Source organism: Parasteatoda tepidariorum, chromosome 6, assembly GCF_982258835.1.
Source record: "Parasteatoda tepidariorum strain Cologne lab strain chromosome 6, Ptep-v5.0, whole genome shotgun sequence".
Classification (NCBI taxonomy): domain Eukaryota; kingdom Metazoa; phylum Arthropoda; class Arachnida; order Araneae; family Theridiidae; genus Parasteatoda; species Parasteatoda tepidariorum.
Genome location: NC_141760.1, coordinates 1,749,675 through 1,772,587, shown reverse-complemented (window position 1 = coordinate 1,772,587; position 22,913 = coordinate 1,749,675). Strand labels below are relative to the sequence as shown.

Here is a 22,913-nt window from a genome sequence, read left to right as displayed (position 1 = left end):
GATCGTAACAGATTTGATGATGAATTGAGATCATGTCAATAGTTCTGAATCAATTAAGTGCTCAGGAAAGTAATTTCCTTCGAGCATTCATCATGACCCACAGAAGAATCGCTTAACTTGGTACCTCCAGCAAAAATAGTAAGAAAGAACTTGTGATTGTAGGAAGGTGAAGTTAATCGTTTTGTAGCGGTTAGGTCCACCTTCCTCCATCCTCCTCGAGTCGTAGATACCTTCTTATGAAGGCATGAAAGAAAAATGCCGATTTCCAGGTAAAGAAAGGAATGACAATTTCATAAATCCATTATAATCAAATGATTTTGCAAAAATTGTCTAAAAATAATCTGGAATTTAAGAAAAGATCAAAAATCGTTTCTCTTTTGTCAGCTTCTCTATTCATCGAAATTCAAACCCTGACCCTTGAGACTGGACACTAGTGCTCTGCCCACCCAGATAAGTTACTTTCAAAGCGTCGCCAGAAGTGAGGACACCACTATTTTCCGCCTTACAGAGACGTGGAAGCAACCCTATATTTCATAGGTATTAAACCCTTCTGTAAACTATTATGTTGAATGATGAAAGTTGAGTTCTGCGAAACACAAATAAACGATGCAATTTCGAAAGATTAAAAAAAAATATAATAGATAAATAAATAATAATAAATAAATAAATGAATAATAATAAATGAAAAAATAGAAAACTTGAAGTGACTCACCTACACCGAATGTTATGGGTAATTCTTCTCTTGGTTTTCCGTCCACTCCAAGGAATCTGGAAGGATTAAATTTATCTGGATCCTCGTAGACATTGGGATCGTTATGTATAGCATAGACGTTTGTGACAGTTATGGCTCCTTTAGGTATCCTGTAACCCCCGACAGTCGTTTCTTCTGCTCGAAAAGATAAAATACAGTTTGTCTTAATGAAATGGAAGATAATAAAGTGGAATTTAATTTTATATTGTTGGGAAGTATATGCTTTTTTTACTGCTTGTTAGAAGATTTTCATACATTAAAATATCTTTGACATTGCATTATTATGCATACACATAGTGACGATAAATATATACTCTTGGAAAAATCAATGTGGTTATAATATATAATATTTCCAATGAGCTGCACAAGTGCGCACGCATGAGCAGACCTAGTGCGTTCTCCAGAAGTGGTATCCACTCTTTCAGGACCACCACAATGGGTGAGATACCGTTGGCCATGTTAATTTGGTCGTCTAGTTTCTGCCACACTAGATGGCAGCACCGAGACTCTTATTTGGATGCTAAAGTGCACTAGGAATTTAATTTTGCCGGAAATTCCAAGAGCCAATAGGGCACTCCAGGGGATCTTTTCCATGCCGCATAATCATACGACATGGCTGCTGAGGATTTTCTGCATCCCGAAAATCCGGTGTCTGGGCGGGGGATCGAACCAACAGACTTGGGCTCAGAAGGTCGACGACAAACCAAATAATATATAATATAACGGCGGTTATATTATAATCAATGTGGTTATAATGTAACCATTTAGGTCTATAGCTATTAAAATTATATGAGATACTTCAATGAAAATCCATAACATATTTTATCTTTTTCCTCAGAAAACTTTTATTCTTTTATTTGTAATGTTAAGTATTAGATTTTGAGAGCAAAAACACACATTAAAACAAGAATGGAAAAGTTTCTCTAAAAAGTGGAATTTTATAAAATAGTTGTAATGTAGATGTTAGAATTATATATATTTAACTCATATATCAATCACTTATTACTGTTACTTACAATTCTAAGACTGGTTATTTTCCAGGTATGATATAATAATTTTCCAGTGGTTTTTTTTCGTAAAAAAGTGCCACTTTCCCTGATTGACTATTTTTAGAGTTAAAAGAAAATTCCCTGACAATTCCAAGTTTTCCCTGCTCTCCCTGACCCGTTAGAGTTCTGTTAGCTGATCCTCAGCAACAAATTTGCATTGTATAAATAGTAAAATCATATCTGTTTTTAAAAATAGGTCCCAGCTTGATGTACAAACCTTTCTAAAGCTTTTTACTAGTTTGATTTTGGTATTTTGTTAAATAAGGTAGTAGTGCTTGGTTTTCATGAAAATATTGTTGAATGGTTATTTTCTTATTTATGTAATAGATCTTTATCTGTGTATTTTAGGAATGCTATTTCCATTAAGTTTACTTATTGTTCTGGCTTATGGGCTCAAAACTTGAACCTCTGCTTTTCATTTTATTTATTAATAATCTCTGTAGTGCTTTTAAAACAGAGTTTTTATTTTTTGCAGATTATCTTTCATATTCTTTTAGAAAATCAATTATATTACTTTGATCCGTTTGACATCCGATCTTTAATAATTTAATTTTAAAAGCCTATGGTAAACTCAGTTTCATAAACCAGTAAAACTGAAAACTTCACAAATGAACAAATCTAAAGAATTCAATATCATATTCAATATTTTACTTTTATCCGTCCCTGAAATATTGGTGTAGTATTTGAATCCCTACTTTAATAATAAAAAGCAATCTATCGAAAGACTTCAAAACTATTTTTTACGTTTTTTATAATGTAAAGCAAATAAGCAATATCTCATGTTTCTACATTGCAAAATATTTTTGATTAGTGAATGTTTTTTCTTTAAAACAAAAATTTGAACCTTAATGGGATACAAATTTGATGCAATTTCAATTATGTGTTAAATTAAGCCTTACTTGTCCAGCAGAGGACTGATCGTAAGGAAACGGTTCCCAGTTAACACCGAAGTCAAACATCACTGGCTGCGGTCAATAAGTGGGTGGGTCACCACTTTCATCAGCATAGGGACCGAGGGTGCGTGGTCCTCGTTACATTGTTCTACCGCAAAGAGCTCGACTTCGAAAGTCTTCGGGCTACCATAGCAGGGGAGCCATCCCCTCTGCAGAGGATCAAAATTGCGATGGCATGTCTTCGGATCATCCTCAGTGATGTTTCCCAAACCATCGTAAATAGCCCATTGTTCAGCTCTAATGAGACGTAAATTAAGTACCTACCTAAGTCTTACTTCATTCGGAACAATAATATCTCATATCTAATATCTCATAGTCACTTACGATAAGAAATAAATACGATAATATGATGGAGGTATTCGAGTGGTCAGTGTACGGAAACAGATTTATCCTGGTTTTAATGACGCATTTGAGCTTACTCGTGCATTCCAGACTTGGAAAGAGAGGAACGAAATTAGCCAATCGCTGAGCCTCCAGAAGGAATGCGTTGAAGTATCTGAGTTTGCTTTTATCAGCCATGGTTGGATTCCTGTCCTCTCCACACACCTCCACTAGTTCCTTGTAGATCTTCTCCTGCTCCTCGGGGTGGTCCAAGAGGGGCATCAGGAGGAAAGTCACAAAGGTCGACACACTCACAACTCCATCTCCAACGAACTGTAAGAGATTGCTCACCAAAGTTTCGTCTAGAAATCAACAGATCATTTTAATTATTAAATAAAAATTGTATTAAATGCAAATGCTAAAAGAATCGAAGCACACATTTGAGAAACAAATAAAGACAGAGAATTTTTGTTTACCAGCTCTGTTGTCATAAACATTTAAGATGCAAGCACCTCCATAATGACACAAAAAAATATGATTAATTCATCGGTTACCACATATATGTAAATAAAAGTGTGAGAATTTAAATACTTATAGCAAAATGAAATCTAAAGATACGCATGCTAGCTTGTTTGTATTTATTATAGAAGTGCCATATAAATATGCAAATAAAAACAATAAATAAAGAGCATAAAAGCTTGAGTGCAGTGTATTGTGTTCAGCTCCGAATTCTACGCTGTCTAGATAAACGTATCCATAGTCCCGCTGGTACAGACTACTAAAATTCCGAGGGTGGACCCCTTTTTACATCTAATCACAGCCTGCTCATGTCAAGGGAAGCAGGTTTGTGAATGGTGGATACAGAAATTTACTTCCAGCGGAAATGAGTGACCGGTACTGAATATGGTTCATTTGATTCATGTGGGTTAACTTGGGATTTGCAGTTGGTGCTCTCAGAAAGCAAATTTATTTCTTCAAATCATAGCTACGTAAGTCTTTATGTTAGATAGAAGCAGTTATCTTACTGAAAGAGAAACGAGGGCCGTCTCCGAAACATTCTCAAAGAGTTAAAAAAGCAGCTTTGTCTAGAATGCCCACATACATCTCAGACTTCATGTTTCTAGTCACGAAGTTGAGGCACCGAAGTCGAACCATGAAAAACACTCCCACACTGTGATGCAGGTTCACTTTTTGTTGTTGTTGTCGGGACAAATTGAACTTAATTGTCACAGATGTTAAATATAGATCTTTGCAGAGGCGATATGTATTTTCCTTGCAAAAACAATATTAATGGAGGTCCTTACCTGTAAAGAATTTATACGTTTCGTCTCCTTCAGACTTCCTCAAATTTTTCTCGTGGATGTATTCGTCTATGATGTCCCGAATGTTATCTTCATCGTATGTCCGTCGGTGGTCATCAATCATTTTTTGAAATCTACTCTTCACCTTGCTGTGGAGTTTCATCGCCTCTTTGTAGAAATGCAGGTACGGAGCAATAAAGTACCTGAAAACGAATTCGCAGAAATAAAACACCGTTAAGAGCCTTCTTCTTTCACAATCTTGAATTATAGGAAATTTTTTAAACTTTTTTCTCTTTTAAAAAGTATGTCTTTTTTTTAACGCAAACAAATATTTGATGATAGAACATATTTTTATAGCGAAATACCTAACAAAAAAAGACGATTGAGTTAGGAAAAATAGTATAATGTTTAAATGTGATATTTCTCCTACGATTTTCTAAACAATTGATAAAATACAATTTTCACTCATTTCTTTTCTTACAGATATGCGTGCAAAATAAAATTATGACTAAAAAAATAAGACATACCTTCATACAACAGTAGCCAAAATGCATTTAAAGTTGTCAAACATTCGCGCTATATCTCGATAGAATTGGCATTCATGATTAAAATTCTTCCACAAACTCCTGGTTAACGGCCTCTAGTTTAGAACTACTTATGGAAAAATATTTCAGCTCGATGGAATTGGCATTCATAATTCTTTCACAAGCTACTGGTTAAAGGCATATATCTTAGAACATTGTTTCTCAACTGAGGCGTTGGGAGTATACTTACTAAGGGGCGGTGAACTTGTTTTGGGCACTAGGGGAGCGTTGGGTATGTTTTGGGAGCTGGTGATGAGCATGTTTTGTCATTCAAATTTCTATTTAAAAATTACAAATAAAATTATTAAATTAAATTTATTTAATAAATAAAATTAATCTGAAATTAATATTAAAAGAAAAAAAGATTAAATTAATATAATAAATTAAGATTATCCGATACACCTTTTGTACTACCAATAAAACGAACTTCTACGACACATTCTCCGATCCAAACCAACACAGCGCAGCGCATGATTCAGTAGTTTTTGCCTCTGATTCATTCAAGCTATTTCGCGAATGGCTCTCACTCATTCATGCCATTTGGCTGAAATCGAAGTGCGTGAATATAGATTTGACCCGTGTTTATGATGATTTTCGTTACCTTCCTTACAGTTTTTTCCCCAGTTTTGATTCGATCTCATTGTTTATTTGGCCATGTATATGTGCGAATTAGTTCACGACCATAAATTATTTATTAATTTGGAGAAATAGTTTATTTTCTTTCATCGTTTGTATTTTGCTGCCACCAACAATGTCGGTTAGCAAAAAGAAGTATCATCAATACCGTGCCACGTACTTGAAGTTCGGATTTGTTCAATCGCTGTTGAACTTTCAACTGCCCATGTGTTTACTTTGTAACAAAGTTTTATCTAATGAGACAATGAAAACTTTCCGTTAGCAGGAGCATTTGCAAAGAACTCATCCTGACAAACAAAATAAAGATTTGTTATTTTTCATGAACATCAAAGACAAGTTTCTAAAGGCACATCCGGTCTCAGGGTTACTAGCATCCTCATCACAAAAATGCGACGATGGTTTGATAGCTTCTTATAATATATCAAACTTTATTGCTAATTCTGGGAAAGCTCATACCATCGGCACAAACTGGATACTGCCGGTTGTCAAGGAAGTTTTAGAAACAGTTTTGCGCCATTCAGCCACATCCAATGTAATCAAAAATATTCCATTAAGCAATGACACAGTGCGGGAACGAAATGGTGTGATGGATGAAGACGTTGAAGTTTCTTTATGCAAACTTTTGATATCCAACGAATTTTCCCTTCAAGCTGATGAATCAATCTTGCCATGCAATGTAGGCTTTATTGTAAGTGTAGGTCCGGTTTGTAAAGGTAGGAAAAAGTATTCTAGAGGTGCTTTTTGCAAGAGGCTTGATTGTATATACCAATGGTAAATCTATTTTTAAGACCGTCCAAGATTATTAGAGATTAACAGAGAAAAGCATTCCTCTTGAGAATATTATGTCGATTGCCACTGATGGAGTTCTTGCAATGGTGGGTTGACATCGTGGGCTAATCGCCCTTTTGTAGAGGGAAATACCAGATATTTTAGCTGATCACTGCGTGATTCACAGACAGCATTAAGTAGGAAAAATTCTCAGCGACCGTTTGCATCAGTTATTGCAGTATATCATATTTGCTGTGAACAAAATCCACAGTAATGCTCTTAACAATTAATTATTCAGACAGCTGTGTATGATGAAGAATTTAATCGATTGCTACTACACAAAATTACTTTCTAAAGGCACCTGTCTCAATAGGTTTAGGAATCTTTTCGACTCTGTGCTTGAGTTCCTCTCAAGCAGAGATGTAGCTTAGAAAGACAGATTGATAGAATTTAAGAAAGAATTTGGGGGATTTATTTGCAAAATTTAATGGCATTAATTTTTAACCTCAAGGCGACGAGATCAATTTGATTTCTACAAAATCAGTCATTTCTGCCTACCTGAAAAAACTCATTTTGTGGAAGTAGAATTTTTGTTGGAATGAGTTCAACCAGGCAGGTGAAATTCGCTGTGATGCTGCATAAGAATATTGTCAATACCTTAACTCTTTGCACGTGGACTTTTCTGACCGTTTTAAAGATTTTTTGTTCCCTGGAAGTCCCTCAATGGGTAATTGGGTTAAGAACCTTTTTGTGAATATTGAAACAGCAGAGGTTCAGATTTAGGAGGAATTAGCCAAACTTTGAACTAATGAAACTTTGAAGTGGTGATCGTCTCACAGAAATTTGGCTTCAAGGTAACATCAGTCGCCTCTATCTTGGACTGCGGACTATTGTTAAAAAAAATTTAAATGCCTTCCCTTCCTCCTACCTGGTCGAACGTGGATTCAGTGTTGTTACGGATCTTGTCACAAAAAAAAGGATATATCAACAAGAAATTGTGCAACGAGGGAACTTGCGTCTTCACCTCACTAAAAGTATTGAACCGAACGGTAACAAACTAATGTTTCGTTATTACTTTTTAGTGTAAAAAAATTTTTGTGGGTGTCATTAGCGTATTTATTTTAATTATAACAAAGAGGCTGCGATTACCTGTCGTGAGAAAAGTATCGAGTTAACGTACACACTATTTTTTTAAAAAACCAAACAAATTTAACTCTTAATAAATTGCTTAATGCTGTCTCTTATAATTCAGCACACCTCACTCTGTCACCATGCTCTAAATAACTGGGTTTTCACAAAGGGGGCGTTGAAATGATTGAGAATCTACGCTGAAAAGGTTGAGAATCTACGGTTTAGAGTTACTTACCGAAAAGTATTTTAGCTTGATAGAATTGGCATTCATGATTAAAATTCTTTCGCAAACTACTGGTTAACGGCCTCCACTTTAGAGTTAATTATAGAAAAATATTTTTGTTCAGAGAAAATGCGTTATTGTATCTGGTTTTAAACTTTAGATATCGTCTGTGCTGGGTAATTAATATATTTAAGGTTAGGTTTATGAACCATTACGACAGGCAATCAGTTCTTGAAAATTAGACTGCAAGTTATTCAGTATGTTTGCTTATTGTATATAAATCAGATTGAATCTTTAACTTTCCGGTGACTATTTTCAATTTATCAGTAGCTTGATACTAGGGTAAAAAAGAGAAGTTGCAAGAACTTACTTCGCGAAGGTTCCGTACAGGAGCATATTCTTCGAGTGAAGAATCTGGCTCACTTGTCTGTATTCTTCCTGAATGATGCGCACATCTTCCTCTGTCACGGGTGTGTTGATTCCCAATAAAGTGTTACGGATCATTTCATTACCTTTATTTACTAAAAGTCTCAGTATGTCAACGGGCTCTTTCGAACACTTTCTGAGGTCTTCCACGAGACTGCAGATAATTTCGTCTGTGACGTCTGCTGTGTTTTCTTTGAAGAGGGTCATGCCTCTGTCTCTGAATTGCGTCAGAAAATATCTCCGCACAGTCTGCCATTTTTCTCCTCTAGAAAACAACACTCCTACGTCGATAAAAAATAGTAGACAGTAAACAAATGAACTACAATAATCTAAACTTACACTATTTAAAGGGTAAAGTTAAATCTAAACTTCAATATATGATAAACCTTGCGTCAAGATCCGATGTCTTTTGTGAATTATTCTCGCAAAATTTGGCCTTAGACTATAGATGTTTTATGTTAACAATTAAGCAGAAAAGATGTAAGTTTGATTTCGATGTTGTCCATTCCGCTGAAGCACAAGCAAGATGTTATAAAAGATATGTATGTTTAAAGAAGATATTTATATTCTCATTAGATTTATATGTATCTGACAATGTAAATAAATAAACAAGTAATTTCAATCAGCTCCAATTTTATTAAGCCTAGTTTGAATTCATCTTTATCTTCTCTTTGTGTGTGTTCGATTTATTAAATAATTCTATTTTAAAAATATTTCATATATGCATTCTAAATTAATGATTCTGGACTTATAGTGCATCGTGAAAATAACATAACTGACTCTGATGAGATTCCTATCTTACTTTAATTATGAATTTTAGTAGTGATGGCTGTACCAAGTAGGGTGGTTGCTACTTTACAGCAAGTAGTGTGCAGAATGATTCGTGGTGAAGCGAAACACTTAGATCCAAAATTTATGCATGGTGTTTCAATACATGACTATGGTGCAAAGAAGCCGTCTGCATTTCTTGGTTTCCTGATTTTTTATAGAGTAAAGTATAGACACAGAATTTAAAATGTATAAAATTAAGACGTGGGTCTTTTTACATTGACCGGTAGAAAAAAGTTATAAAGCTAAAGAAATCGCCATTTTCATTAACCGTCGACAAATTCAGATTCTACAGCATGTAAGAACTTCTCACTTGAAATCGTTCTTTTTTAGTCAACAACTTGAAGTTTTTTAAAAACTAGTTTAAAGAGTATGAATCTGTACTTTAGATTCTGAAAGATAGAAAATGATGCCTTAGCTTTTCAATATTACATAAACTTCAAAAATTACATTGAGTGAAAAAATCAAACTCTTAAAATTTGGAAAGATAGAGATATGGAAATGCAAGAACCACTTAAAAGTAATATAAAAAGACGTGACTTATAAATCCATGGAAGGAGGTTTAAAATTAAGATTTCGCGGAAAATACTTTCGATTCAAGCGTTTATGCAAATTTAAATTTATTTCTGTAGCTTCTCAAAAAGTTCTAGTTTTGAAAAATCTTTATTGGATATTCTTTGAAATGCTGTAAATTTTCTGTAAAGGAAAGAACAAGTAGATTTCTAGAAAGTTTTAGGGTGATCGACTCCATTTATATCAATGAATATATTACTGGGAACGTTTGAACACCGACATTGTATACATTATCGAATATAGAAAAGCAACAAGACAAAGTATAAAATATTTAAATGTTCACACATTTCCTAAACATTGTATATAATACCAAATGACAAACGCTTTAGTATGTAATATGTTTCATCTATACAATTAGAATGATATATTGGAATTATTTGAAAGCAAATTTTTAGTGTAACAAGTAGATTAATATTTGATTTTGTTTTCTTTAAAAAGAAAGCCATCAGTCCTTAGTAATTATCATACATTATCAGTCATAAGATAAGCCGTCAAGGATGACACGGTATTCCGCACATTTTAGACATAAACTCGGTAATAGTTTATTTATAAAAGAAAGCTAAATGAAATAATGCACTGTTTCTTTTTATCTGATTCACAACTGCCAACCATATTATCACACATTGGCTAAAGTGCAATTATCAGTGCATAGAGTGCCTAGGTAAAGTATATAATAGTTCTTTTATTTAATACTTTGCATAAAGAGCATCTTTTTCATTGTCGTAAACTGCTGAGATGAAATATTTATTCTGTCATACTTGGCCCAAAGGGCATTCATGATAGCATACAGTGGCCAAGATATAGTTTATACGAGTTATCTCATTTCAAAATGTGCCCAAAGAGTATTTGTCATTGTATACAATGCTTAAATAAAGTTATATAATAATTCTCATATTTCAAAACATAACCAGGATCATGAGTTACTGTATACAGTGCCTAGATGAAGTGTATAACAATTATTTTACTTCAAAATGCGCCTGAGGAGCATAAACATTAGGTACTATGCCTCAATAAAGTTTATAATAATTATCTTATTTTATACTGTTCCTGATGAGCATCTGTCATTGTATGCAGTGCTCAGAATATTGTATACAGTGACGAAGATAATAATATCTCTTACTTCAAAATGTGAAGGAGCATATGTCATTGTTTACTTAAGAATTTGCTATTGTAATATGTCATAATCTCTTATTTAAGACTGTGCCCAAAAACCATTTTTGATTGTATTCAGTGTCGAAATAATGCATTAAAAAATACTCTTATTTCAAAAATGTGCCTAAGGAGCATATGTAAGTACAAAATATGTAAGTACAGTGTCTAGAATATGTAAATACTGTGTCTAGATAAAATATATAATACTTACCTTATTTCATACTTTGCCTAAAGCCTATTTGTCTTTGAATGCAATATATAAGTAAAATATAGAATAATTTTCTTATTATGCACTTTGAATACAATTTACTACAATGTATACAATGCCGGTGTGTCGTACATTGTCGGTATGCATGAATAAAGAATAGATAGTCACCGTCTTCGAAAATTCTGGCCGGAAGATTGAAATCAGGTGTTCTCTCCCTGAAGTTGTCCGTTTTAGTGACGTGGGCTTCCCTCAGCACTTTCTGACTGGCGAGATTTATGTAGAGTGCACCCGTGATTCTGAAACTGAAAATGTCACCGTATTTCTTCTTCAGTTCCAGCTGCTGCAGGTGACAGTCCTCACTCACTATAAATGGCCACCATCCCAGAATAGGCACTCCTGTCGGTCCAGGGGGCACACCGTAGTCCCTGAGAATGTAATAGAACGAGGCAGCGATGATATACCCCAGGATTAAAGATGCGGATGCAACTCCTATTGAAATGCTTGATATGGTGTTACTGGCAAAATATAGAGCCTCCTTTAAAAATTCCATCTATTAAAAAAGCCAAAGATATTTCAGAAAGACAATACCAAAAGTTAGAGTGAAATGCATTTTTTACTCAAACGTTACTTTTTAATTAAAAAAAGGAGTATACAAATTTACATTTCATGGCAATAAACTTATTTATTTTTTTTCCATAGAGAGAAAATGCGAATGGAGTTACTTTTTTTAATATGTAAAGCTAACATACTTTCTATGTTGTTGAGTCACTCTATGCTTCATAAACACTCTTTTAAATGATCCACTGTTCATCATCAAATCTTTTAAAACAAACGAGAAGAACTTGATAAAATTTCCTCATCATTATTAAAGTTATATTTTCTAAACAGCTCAGAATGTTCTTCTGTGAGCTTTTGAGATTCAAAGTAGATGGGCGGTCTTGCAGTTCAAAATCTAGCTTTTACGATAGCCATATTATTATTTTTTTTTAGAGGTTAGTTGCAGAAAATCAATTTTTTTCTGCGATTGCTTGTACGAGAAACGTATTTGCTAAATTTTTAGAAATATATTTAGTTTTAATTAATTTCATAAGTTTGAGTTTTACATCCATAATTTCATTGGAGTTCAAAACTGGTAAACTTGAACAACAAAATAATTAACGTAATTTCAAAAATTATTTTTCTAAAGGCAGCTTAGGCAAGGTATTATTATTTTAATAATTTCTAATTGAGAAATAAAATTTAGCCTAGCCTCTTACAAATAATTTACACAGATATATGAACATTCTGATGGGAAAATGGTCATGTCTAGTAATCTTCTCTACGAATATTAAAATTAACCAGAAATCTAACTTTCATTGGAAAGACTGACTGTATAAAAACATCCTCGCGCTTGCAAATTATGACGTACAAAATATTTATACAAAGAAAAAAAATATTGAAAAAATCCTTTGTGCTCATGAGTAAAAAAAAATTTATCGAAAGTAAATGATGCATAGTTAATTGATTTTAAAATGTTATGAATACATAACTTTCAAAAATTTATATTACTTTATGACTGAAGATAATCTCAGAACATATGTCATCAAAACGTCTTATCAGCTCGATTCCTTTCTGATAAATGCTTATTTTTAAATCTGAATTCCTTTTAATTGAGAGTTAGGTCAAACATTGAGGACGTTTTTGGTCTGATAAGTGGTTCTGATAACTTCTTAAAATATGTAAGTAAAGGAATAAAAAAGAAGTTAATAAACAACGAAAAAGAGAATACTCCTTTCAGCATTTGATAAGAGTTGAATGCTTGTTTCAGCTTATTGCACTTATTATTAGAAATAGATAACATTTTTACTAAGCATCAAATAAAAAATTTTGTAGCGTTTACCCAATGTTATGCTGGTGGCATTTGACATTGAAAATAAAAAGTGACTATTAAACAGGACAGAGAAGGTAAATTTCTTCCACAGTGGAGGAAACCAGAAGAAAGCCGTCCTAGAAGAAATAGGCTTCTTTCATCTCAAGTGCGGAAGAAATTCTATTTTTTTCAAAAAGAAATATTAAATTGGGTTTTTAAACAGCTTATAAATGCTGTCTAGTTTAAATAACAGTATCGATGTTCAAGCTGTTTAACTTTTAAATAAGCGAAAAATGAAAAGTAACAATTAGAAAAAATGAATTGAATAAATTTTTTAAGAAATTAAAAATGACTGCGGTTTTTCAATATCTTATGTAAACGAGTGCAGTAAAACTTAGTTTTACAATCGTAAAAAAAACTATGTTTAAATAACATGATTACAATTTTTAATGCTATTTTAAATGAACATACTAAACTTATATACTATTAAGAAAGACATTTCCCAGTTACAAATGGCATACTAATTTTAAAATCAAATACTGTTAAGTATAAATACTCTAACTGACTTACAGATAATATGATGTATAAGTTTATAAAATAATGTATACATTTTTTAAAAAAAGAGCAAATGTGACAATTTTTCTGGTACTATATTAAATATAATTTGTTTAAATTAAAGCGATTCTTACAATACTTTTAAGCATTTGAATTGCTTTTTCTTCAATTTTTACCAGTTTCATCCACTTTTTTTACAGTTTCTTTCAGTTATCCATGAGGAAATAAATTTTTTCCGGATTATTAAAAAAATTTACATTGTTTTTATATTTTGCATTTTTTTTATTAAATAAAGAATGAAAAAGTAATTTTTTATAACGCTTCTAATAACACTGGTCAACAAAAAAAAAACTTTTTTTTTGGTGCCTGGGATTTTAGAACAGATTTTAGCTATATTTGGGTTGCTGAATCTAAATATAAAATCAGTTTTTCTCAATCAGCTCTACATTTTTAAATAATTTTACTTATCTATCAATGTTATTTTCTATTTAACAATTTCAAGTATGAATGCCGTGAAATTTATACAAGGATTATCAGCCTTATTTTTATAACAACTGAATTAAAATAATATTAATGAAATAATAATATTATTATTTTATAAATAAATACTATTACTTTAATCCAATTATCATAAAAAGAAGACTAACGCTATGGCAAATATAACTAACTAAATATTACTGGAATCAATCGAAAGAACCAAACCGAAGCAAGTGGACGTATCCAGATTTAGTCTTTGCAAGGTGCCCGATTTCTCACTCAGAAGAAGTGCCAATTCCAATGTTTTACCAGCTACCAGAGCTCTGTGAGGACGAGTATTGTCCCTCTGATCAGCCTTCTAATACCACTGAAGGTGACAGTGATTATGAGGAGATATCATCAATTTCTCAACGTTTCAACCAAGATGAGCTAAATGACCTCATCATAGACCTGAACTTGAAAGAAGTTTCTGAAGCACTGGCTTCTAGGTTGAAGAATAAAAATTTGCTTGAACCAGAAACCAAAATTACATTTTATCGAACAAGGGTGAAAGATATACTACCTTTTTTCTCTCAAGAAGAAATTTTTTTTTCTCACGATATTAGAGAGGTCTCCTGGGAAAAATCAGAATATTTTCCGGATGGTTAGTGCCTATTTATTGGCAGTTTTAAGCGAAGTTTGAAATGTGATCTTCTACATAAAGGGATCACATATAGTTCAATACCAATTGCTCCCTCAACAAAAATAAAATAAGAATACGATACCAAAATTTTGGTTTTGAAGATATTTTTGATACTTCATGGGTGATTCGTGTAGTCTTAAAAATGGTAAACTTTCTCTTTGGACAGCAAAGTGACTACACCAAGTATCCTTTCTTCTGTGCCTCTGGGATAGCAGAGACAAAACACATCAATGGGTTAGAAAATAGTGGCCTAGGAGAGAAAACTTGGACATTGGGGAAAAGAATATCATTAATAACCCTTTGGTTGCACGAGAGAAACTCATCTTTCGTCCACTGCATATTAAGCTGGGTTTTATAAAGCAGTTTGTAAAGGCTCATGATAAGAATGGATCATGCTTTGCATATATAGGGGAGAAAATGCTTCCGTTGAGTACGGAAAAAATTAAAGCAGGAATATTTGATGGTCGACAAATAAGGCAACTGATTAAAGACCCTGCCTTTTTAAATTCGATAAATGAGGTAGAGAGAAAAACCTGGACTTCCTTTGTTGCAGTTATCAGAAATTTTCTGGGCAAGCGCAAAGTTGAAAACTATGTTGAACTAGTAAACGAGATGCTTAATAGTTTCCGATCCCTTGGGTGTAACATGAACATTAAGGTGCACTATTTATACAACCGCTTAGACTATTTTCCTGACAATTTAGGAGACACTAGTGAGGAACAGGGTGAAAGATTTCACCAGGATATTAAAATTATGAAGGACAGCTACCAAAGGAAATGGGATACCATATCATGGCAGATTACTGCTGGTCTTTAAAACGGGATAGAGCCAAAATACATTCAAGAATGTCACGGAAAAGAAGTTTCCGAAGTATTCAGTGAGTAATTGGCTCAATTGGTGACTATTCTCTTTCTTTGTATATAATAATATTTGTATAATAGAATGAAAATTCCGTGTTCAGCATGTTTGTTTAATCCATAGATTTCATTTAAAACATCTCATGTGTATGTGTATATACATGTACCTTACGTGCATATATATTATAAATATGCACATGCTTATATTGTAGAGATGTACATAAAGTGTAAATACACATATTGTACATAATAACATATTTTTTCATTGGATATACTGGAATTTCATTTCATTCGTACATAGTTTTTTGGAGCGTACATATTGTACACATGTACAAAAATATATTGCACGCATGTACAAAAATACATTGAACATACATATATTGTACATAAGTAAATAAGTTCATTGAATGTTCATATATTGTACAAATGTATATGATTACATGGAGCATGTATACATTGCACATATGTAATCCAAACGTTATACATACGTTTAGAGTGCATTTGTACATACATACATTGGACACGCATATGTACATACGTGTAATGTGGCTATATATACATTGAATATGCATATATAGAACAGATGTATATGCATACATTGTATATATTACCAAAAATTAAAAAGTGATGGCAAGCTGGTATTTTTAAAATACTTTTTTTTAAGTAAATGCTATTTTTATTATTTAAAACACTGTTTTTATTATTTTTATTTACAAATTTTTAAAATTCTATTTTTTAAAATACAATAAAATTAATGCACTTTTTATTCAAGTAAAAATACTGGTGGAAATGATTAAACGAGAAAACTATATGCTTTTTATTCATGTTTCAAAGCTGAAAACTAATGTATAATGCTGATTGCAGAAAAATGAAATTACAAGGAAATGATGAAATTCAATTCAAACCAAACAAAATATTCAATTTCATCACATAAAGCATTTATCCACGATTAAAAGTTAAACAACTTATTTTCATTCACGATAAAGGTACTTTTACAGTTTCTGTTAAAATTATAAGTAAAAATTATACTTTTAAAAAAATCGCTTCAAATTTTACAAGTTATTAAAATCTGCAGAAGCCTTTTGAATGAAAATTGACTTTAAATAAGTATCATTTGGAAAATCTATAAAACAAGACTTGTGATACATAAGTTTGTGATCAAGAAACAATTGAGATAGTTTGACATCATGTTAAATGGTGAGCATTTCAAAATGTTTCCCTTATCAGAAAATTCTTATTGTTTTTGTTTTTTTTTCAAAGACAGTATTTTTCTCCTCTAATTTTCTTGTCTATAATAGTAATAATATAAGACATTTCTTTAACAATTGTAATAAAACTACATAATTAATAATATTCCATATATAATGCTTTGATCGTATTTTTATTAAAATAAAAAGAATGATACTTGTTTAGTGGTATTAAACAAAAATGTTATTCATACTTAAAAATCTTCCCACATGTTTATGAGCTTTTTTCATTATTTAATTTTTTTGAATAAAAAACAGCTAAGAAACTAATTAAATTTAAAATGTATATAAAAAATAAATCAAATTTTAAACTCACAAACTATTAATTTATAAACAAAACATAATTCATAGTTTATATTTTCAAACTTTTATTTGAATTGTATTAAGCTTGAGTGTCCTATAATAATAATAAATAAACTAAGTTAAAATGAACTGATGGAAATTGTTCTTTTAAATTTCGTATTCTATTAATTATAAAAGTAAATACAAATAAACTCACTCGTTTAAATCATTCGCCATCGTGCGTATTCCAATTTTGTTGTTTATCTCGCTATGTTATAAATCGAAAGCATGAACAGAACACCACTTTAATTTCCTAAATTATCTTAAGGTATACTGTTAATTATGTGTCTTAAATTATACATTTTGTACTTACATCCTCGAGAAAACCTTTACATCTAACAAAAAATTAAAAAATTGCAAGTCTAAAATTCCTTTGATGCCTTGGCGATTGTCATTAATGCAAATAGATACAGAACGGAAACATCAACCGGGCCACTGTCCTGTAAAACGTGGTTATTGCAAATACAGAAATCTTCCGGCAAAAAAATTACGATTTTGAAAAAATTGTTTTTTCTTTGTAAATATGTTTATGCAATTAAAAATCATAAATAAAATTTTATTTGGAAAAAAACTTTATTTTCACTCTACTCTTTCTTTTTTCAAGAGATTAAAACAGTACTTACCAATTATTCACTGTTAACTAATCTATGAAGTGAAATAATTTTATAGTTTTTTATTCTTTCAACTCTCGCTTCTTCAAAGTTACTTTGCAATCATTAAAAAGAAGTAAAAATGAACAAGAACGACACATTCAGTGAACGAGATTTAAAGACCCATTAAAAAGCGAGAACGATGAGAAATAAACCATCACAATCCATTTGATTCATTTAACTGTTAAAGGCAATGAGAATCAATAAATAGGAATGTTTATGCAACCTTGATGTAACTTGATTACGCAATGTATAAATATCAAAGGAACAACGAAATAGAAATGTCCCTGAGAGTGCAGAAAGAAACATGTTTAAAACTTGATGGAATAAAATTCCTTTCGGTCATTTTTACACATCTTCAAACGAGCGCAAGAATCCAGGAATATATCCATATAATCATTACAAAAATCATTTTTGATGCAATGAATCTGGATTAGTTTGATTATTTTAAATTTCTTGTGAAAAATCAGTTGGAGAAAAGAGAATAATAATTTAGCTTGAGAGAACACTCTTGCATACAGTGTTGATTTATAGTATTTAAATAAATGTATGCTCAATGATTTCTCTTTTAGAAACGATCTGTAAAACCTGGTGGGCAAAGTTACCTAAACAATCGGGGTAACTTTGCCAAACAAATATTTTCTATAATGAAAACTGCATCTTAAGTTGATCCTGGAATTGGAGGTTAAAATGACCAAACCAAAAAAAATATTTAACATGTTATATATTTAATATTTTTATACATTATGTAAAATTATGTTTATTTTGGACATTTGTTAAATATTTAGATTCTTGGTTTAAATTTTTACCTTATATAGTATCAGAAAAAGTAATGAAAAAAAAGCGTGTATGCAGGTGGGAAAAAAATTTAAAAATTTGCTCCTCGCATGGTCATATTTCGAGACCATGACACAAATGGTTAGCCCCGATGTCTCAGTGGACTGTCACTAGGTTTCAATGTCCAGTGGGGACTTGATGCCTACCAGTGCCGGATTACCCATTGGGCCAGACTGGGCCATGGCATGGGGCCCCCAATGATTAGGAGCCCCCTTAAAATGAATTTTTTGAAAATAAATTGAGATTAATTAAGAAAAGCAATGATTTTTCAAATTTTTTCAAAATTTTATGATTATTTTTTAGTTCTAATTTAATAAAATAAAGTAAAATTTAATTTATTATTATTTATTTTAAATATGATTTCTTAAATGAAAAGATGTATAAATATTTTTATATTTGAATAAATAAAAAATATACGAAAAAAAAATTTAATCCAAGTACCCCAAAAATTTGAATGGCCTAGGGCCCCGCGTGCGCTTAATCCGCCCCTGATGCCTACCCAGTCCGATGTGTACTAACTTGTCTGGGAAGTAAAAACAGCGGGAAATGAAATTGTGAGACCTCCATACCCACAACGGGCTGTTGAGTAAACACAAAAAAGTTCGAAGGGAACAAATGATTCTGGAATTATTAGAGACAAACAATCTCTTCATTTTATTAATATAAAATACTATGCTTTTAATGTACAAATTGCTTAATTAATGCTCATATGCTTTTAATGTACAAATTTAATGAATGAAGGAGTTTTATAAATTTTCACCCATACTGTTAAATGTATTTTAACAATCTTACAGGTGTTAGAAAAATTTTTAAATTTAAAATACTTATTAGAAAACATGTCCTGATATCGCAGATCAATCTTGATGGACTGTGATTAATTTTAACACTCGTTGGAACATTTTTTATTATGCGAGGTTTAATTGTTTTTAAAATCACATAGTCTTAGAAGTATCTGGTTCTGTGAAAAATGTGTGTATTATTAACAAACGAATAGAATTTTTCTCTTTTTTGGTTTGCATGGTTTTACTCTCTTCTCTCTTTTTACGATAATTCTTGGGTACACATAATACTTGTCAAGGTATAATGCACATCATTTTTAACTTCCAATCCATTTCTCAACGTTGTTTTTAGTCGTGACTTGGTTGAGAAGCTTAACTAATCCAGAGTGATGTTCTCCGACGAATTCCGATTCACTATGGAATGTGATTCTGACTACTAGTTAGTTGAGAGAGGGGGACACGTTGTGCTTAACAATTAATGTGATCGGTATGAGCAGTTATAAAGTTCATTGGCTGAGCATCGCTTCATATCTTTGAGGGAGGTAATGCAGTGGTATTGCAGAGAGATTATTATGAGTAATGTTCGTCTTTTTAGTGGTATGGTAGGCTTACGTTTTCTGTTTATGGACGAAAATGGGCAGTCACACATATGCGCTGAGATATCGGACACACTAGAAAGTAAAGATATTGACTGTATGCAATGGACAGTGTACTTCTTGGACCTAAATCCACTGAAGTATGCTCTTGGCAGACGTGTTTCACAAGGAACACACCCTTCCTTAACCGTGCAAGAGCTGTAATCCTGCTATGCACATTACAATCCTACTATGCACCAACATCCAAAATTTCGTGGCCAAAATTAGTATTTCGATAAAATTTGTTTCAAAATTTGGGGGGTTTTATGTCCAAGTAAATTAAATTCATAGTTGAAATTTTGAAATACACTGAAAATACCCCAAAAAACAAAATGGCGGCTAAAATATGGCGAGCAAAAATTAAAAAAATAATACAGTACGTTTAAATAATTAAATATAGCAGTGAAAATATAATAATTTTCGTAATTTAATATTAAAAATGAAAGGCAAATTATATTTCCGAAGTAATATTACAAAATAACGCGAATTAATTACAAAATAGCGCGAAAACATGAAAAAAAACATAATTTTTGTTTTTCGGTATATTTAGTCCCTCTTTGCAATACGGGCAAAATGGGGCAGGTTTTTTTAAAAGGAGAAACATCAAAGAAGACAACAAAAAAAGTTTAGCTAATTACCTCGTGGAACTTTTTGGATCTAAGTTTCGAAATTCATTCAAACATTGTAAAATGTCAAATGATAAGATATAAACTATAAGTTTGTCAAGAGTATTAACTAATCCAACAAATTGAAAAATTGCACTATAATTTCAGACTAATTACTCTGCTGAAAATGTAACAGTATGGTGAAATTCCTATATATATTTCTGAAATGAAAGCTACATAAAAAAAATTTAGCATATTTTTCATTACATTGTACTCTTGGCGGTCCAGAAAGCAAATTATAATGTTTGGAATGATTATGAATACTTAATTTGGGCTATATTAAAACTGCCTACACATATTTTAGTTTAAAATTTAATTTTTGACTTTTGGTCTTCTGACCCACAGTGCTACGAGAGAAGAGGGGGACAATATCCTACCAGGACACTTCGATAGTTTAGTGGACATCATAAATAACAGATGCAATTAGAGGTCTTATCTGCACATCTTACCGAAGTACTCATTTCTGTTTCACTCTTTCAAGAAGACTAAGTTTTCATAGCTGTTTGGAAATCGTCTTATTTTTAGTATTATTTTAATTTATATTTTATATATATACAAGCGCGCACAAGAACAGCAGATTTTATTTTTCTCATGTCCTATATATAACGTCCTGAGTTTTATAGATATCCATCAACTACGATGGACTCTATGTTGATTATAGGCAGGGTAAAATCACACTGCAGAATTTTTATTTGGAAAAAAAGTACTTTTCTATTGTTTTCATTAATGAGCATTTTTCAATAAAATTAGTAGATCAATATCTGTTATTTTAACTTACCATGTTGTTCATTAAAAAATCCGTTCAAAGTTAATCAACTATTGAATCCCCAACACAAAAATATATTTTTAAAAAATTCTTGTTTCTCTTGTTCACTGTTATTTCTATTTATTTATTGTTATCCATTTAGATCAAAAGAAATTATCAGACCAAAGCATGACAATGTTGTATAATCAATCGAATACTCAATTCTAGAAGGAAAAAGATTTAGATAATCTTAAAAGCGTTCAAACTATCAAAATATTTTTTTTTCTGATACAGATAAGAGAAACAGAATTCTGAAGAAGTTTTTTATTTTTTCTAAAGGTATTTATGATATCTATATTTTTTATGGCTTTGCTTAATTTGCTTTTCATTTTATTTTTTCTTACTAAATCTCAAAATGCATCCGAAATTGCTGGTTATATTTGAAACGTATTTCTTTTTTCTTCTTTAGAGTCAATTACACTGTCAAAAATTTTAAACGTCAAAAATGTTGATAAGACTAAAGTGGATTAGGAAAAAAAATTTGTTCTTTTAAACTAAATTGGTGTTAAGTAGCCGACACCATTTTTGTTGTCCAGTAAAACTAAAATTTATAATTACAGTAAGATGCGATGCACATAAGAGTCAGGCGGCACACTATAAGGCAATAATTCTAATTTAGGGTGCACATATACAATATTTCTCAAAATGAAACTAGTTTGTTAATATTATAACACACAACAAGAGATAATTTCATCTGCATTCGAAAGGCTTAACAATACCGAAGTTAACTGAAATCAATTACATAATTCGAAATTATTTAAAACAATTGACAGATTTAAGTAAGTCATCTTGTAAGAACATAATAATTTTTATTATAGAGCTAAAATCATACATGCTTTTTATAAGAGTTTACTTACTTGTTTCTGTAAAATGTTTAGCATCGCGCAAGTCAAACTTTCATCTTCTCTGTTCGATTGCAAACAAAAACTATCGATCTTTTGACTGTTTCTAAATGCATGCCAACATTGCAAATGCATCTGATATCATTTGTTGGTGTTAACTATTGCACTTAAAGTGTTCATGAACGCTTTGTTCGGCATTCGCTTGAAGTAACAAACAATTTTTAGTTTTCCGACTCCAAATTCGTATTGGTATTAAACAGTTTTTATAGTGTACTTACACACTAGCCATAGGAGATAATATAACCTCCTGCTTGAGTAAAGTTAAAAATATTGTTAATTTTTTCTAAAACTTAATATTGTATGAATTATCTGAAAGTCATTTTGAGCATTCATACTTGTCAGTATTTGATTTAAAAATTAATATGCTATTTGTAATAGGGAAATGTGTTACTTAATAGCGTAAAAGTTTAGTGTGTGATTTGTTAATTTGAAATAGCAATAAAAACTGTAATTATGTTATTTTAGCAGTTTTTTTGCGATTATAAAACTAAGTTTAACTGTACTCATTTACATAAAATATTGCAAAACTGCAGTTGTTTTTGATTTCTTAAAAAATTCATTCAATTCATTTTTTCTAATTGTTACTTTTCATTTTTCGCTTATTTAAAAATTAAACAGCTTGAACATCGATGCTGTTATTTAAACTAAATTGCATTTATAAGCTGTCTAAAAACCTAATATAATATTTCTCTTTGAAAAAAATAATTCCTTTCGCACTTGGTTTGGA

General features: G+C 31.4%; 1 protein-coding gene across 4 annotated transcripts in view; it reads right to left on the bottom strand.

The window, feature by feature from the left end:
• Positions 1 to 22,913, bottom strand: part of LOC107443473 (cytochrome P450 2J2) — a 45,542-nt gene that overhangs the window by 3,366 nt on the left and 19,263 nt on the right. The window contains exons 1-6 of one of the 4 annotated variants that reach the window (XM_087165286.1): positions 21,258 to 21,455; positions 11,073 to 11,454; positions 8,088 to 8,424; positions 4,379 to 4,578; positions 3,173 to 3,436; positions 713 to 886 (exon numbers count right to left, since the gene is read on the bottom strand). In XM_087165286.1, coding sequence (XP_087021412.1) covers positions 713 to 886; positions 3,173 to 3,436; positions 4,379 to 4,578; positions 8,088 to 8,424; positions 11,073 to 11,454; positions 21,258 to 21,269 — 1,369 coding nt within the window. In that variant the 5' untranslated portion in view covers positions 21,270 to 21,455. Of the gene's footprint in view, positions 1 to 712; positions 887 to 3,172; positions 3,437 to 4,378; positions 4,579 to 8,087; positions 8,425 to 11,072; positions 11,455 to 12,783; positions 12,870 to 17,536; positions 17,759 to 21,257; positions 21,456 to 22,913 lie in introns of those variants that run through there. The other 3 variants (XM_087165287.1, XM_087165288.1, XM_087165289.1) reach the window with 3 other exon arrangements.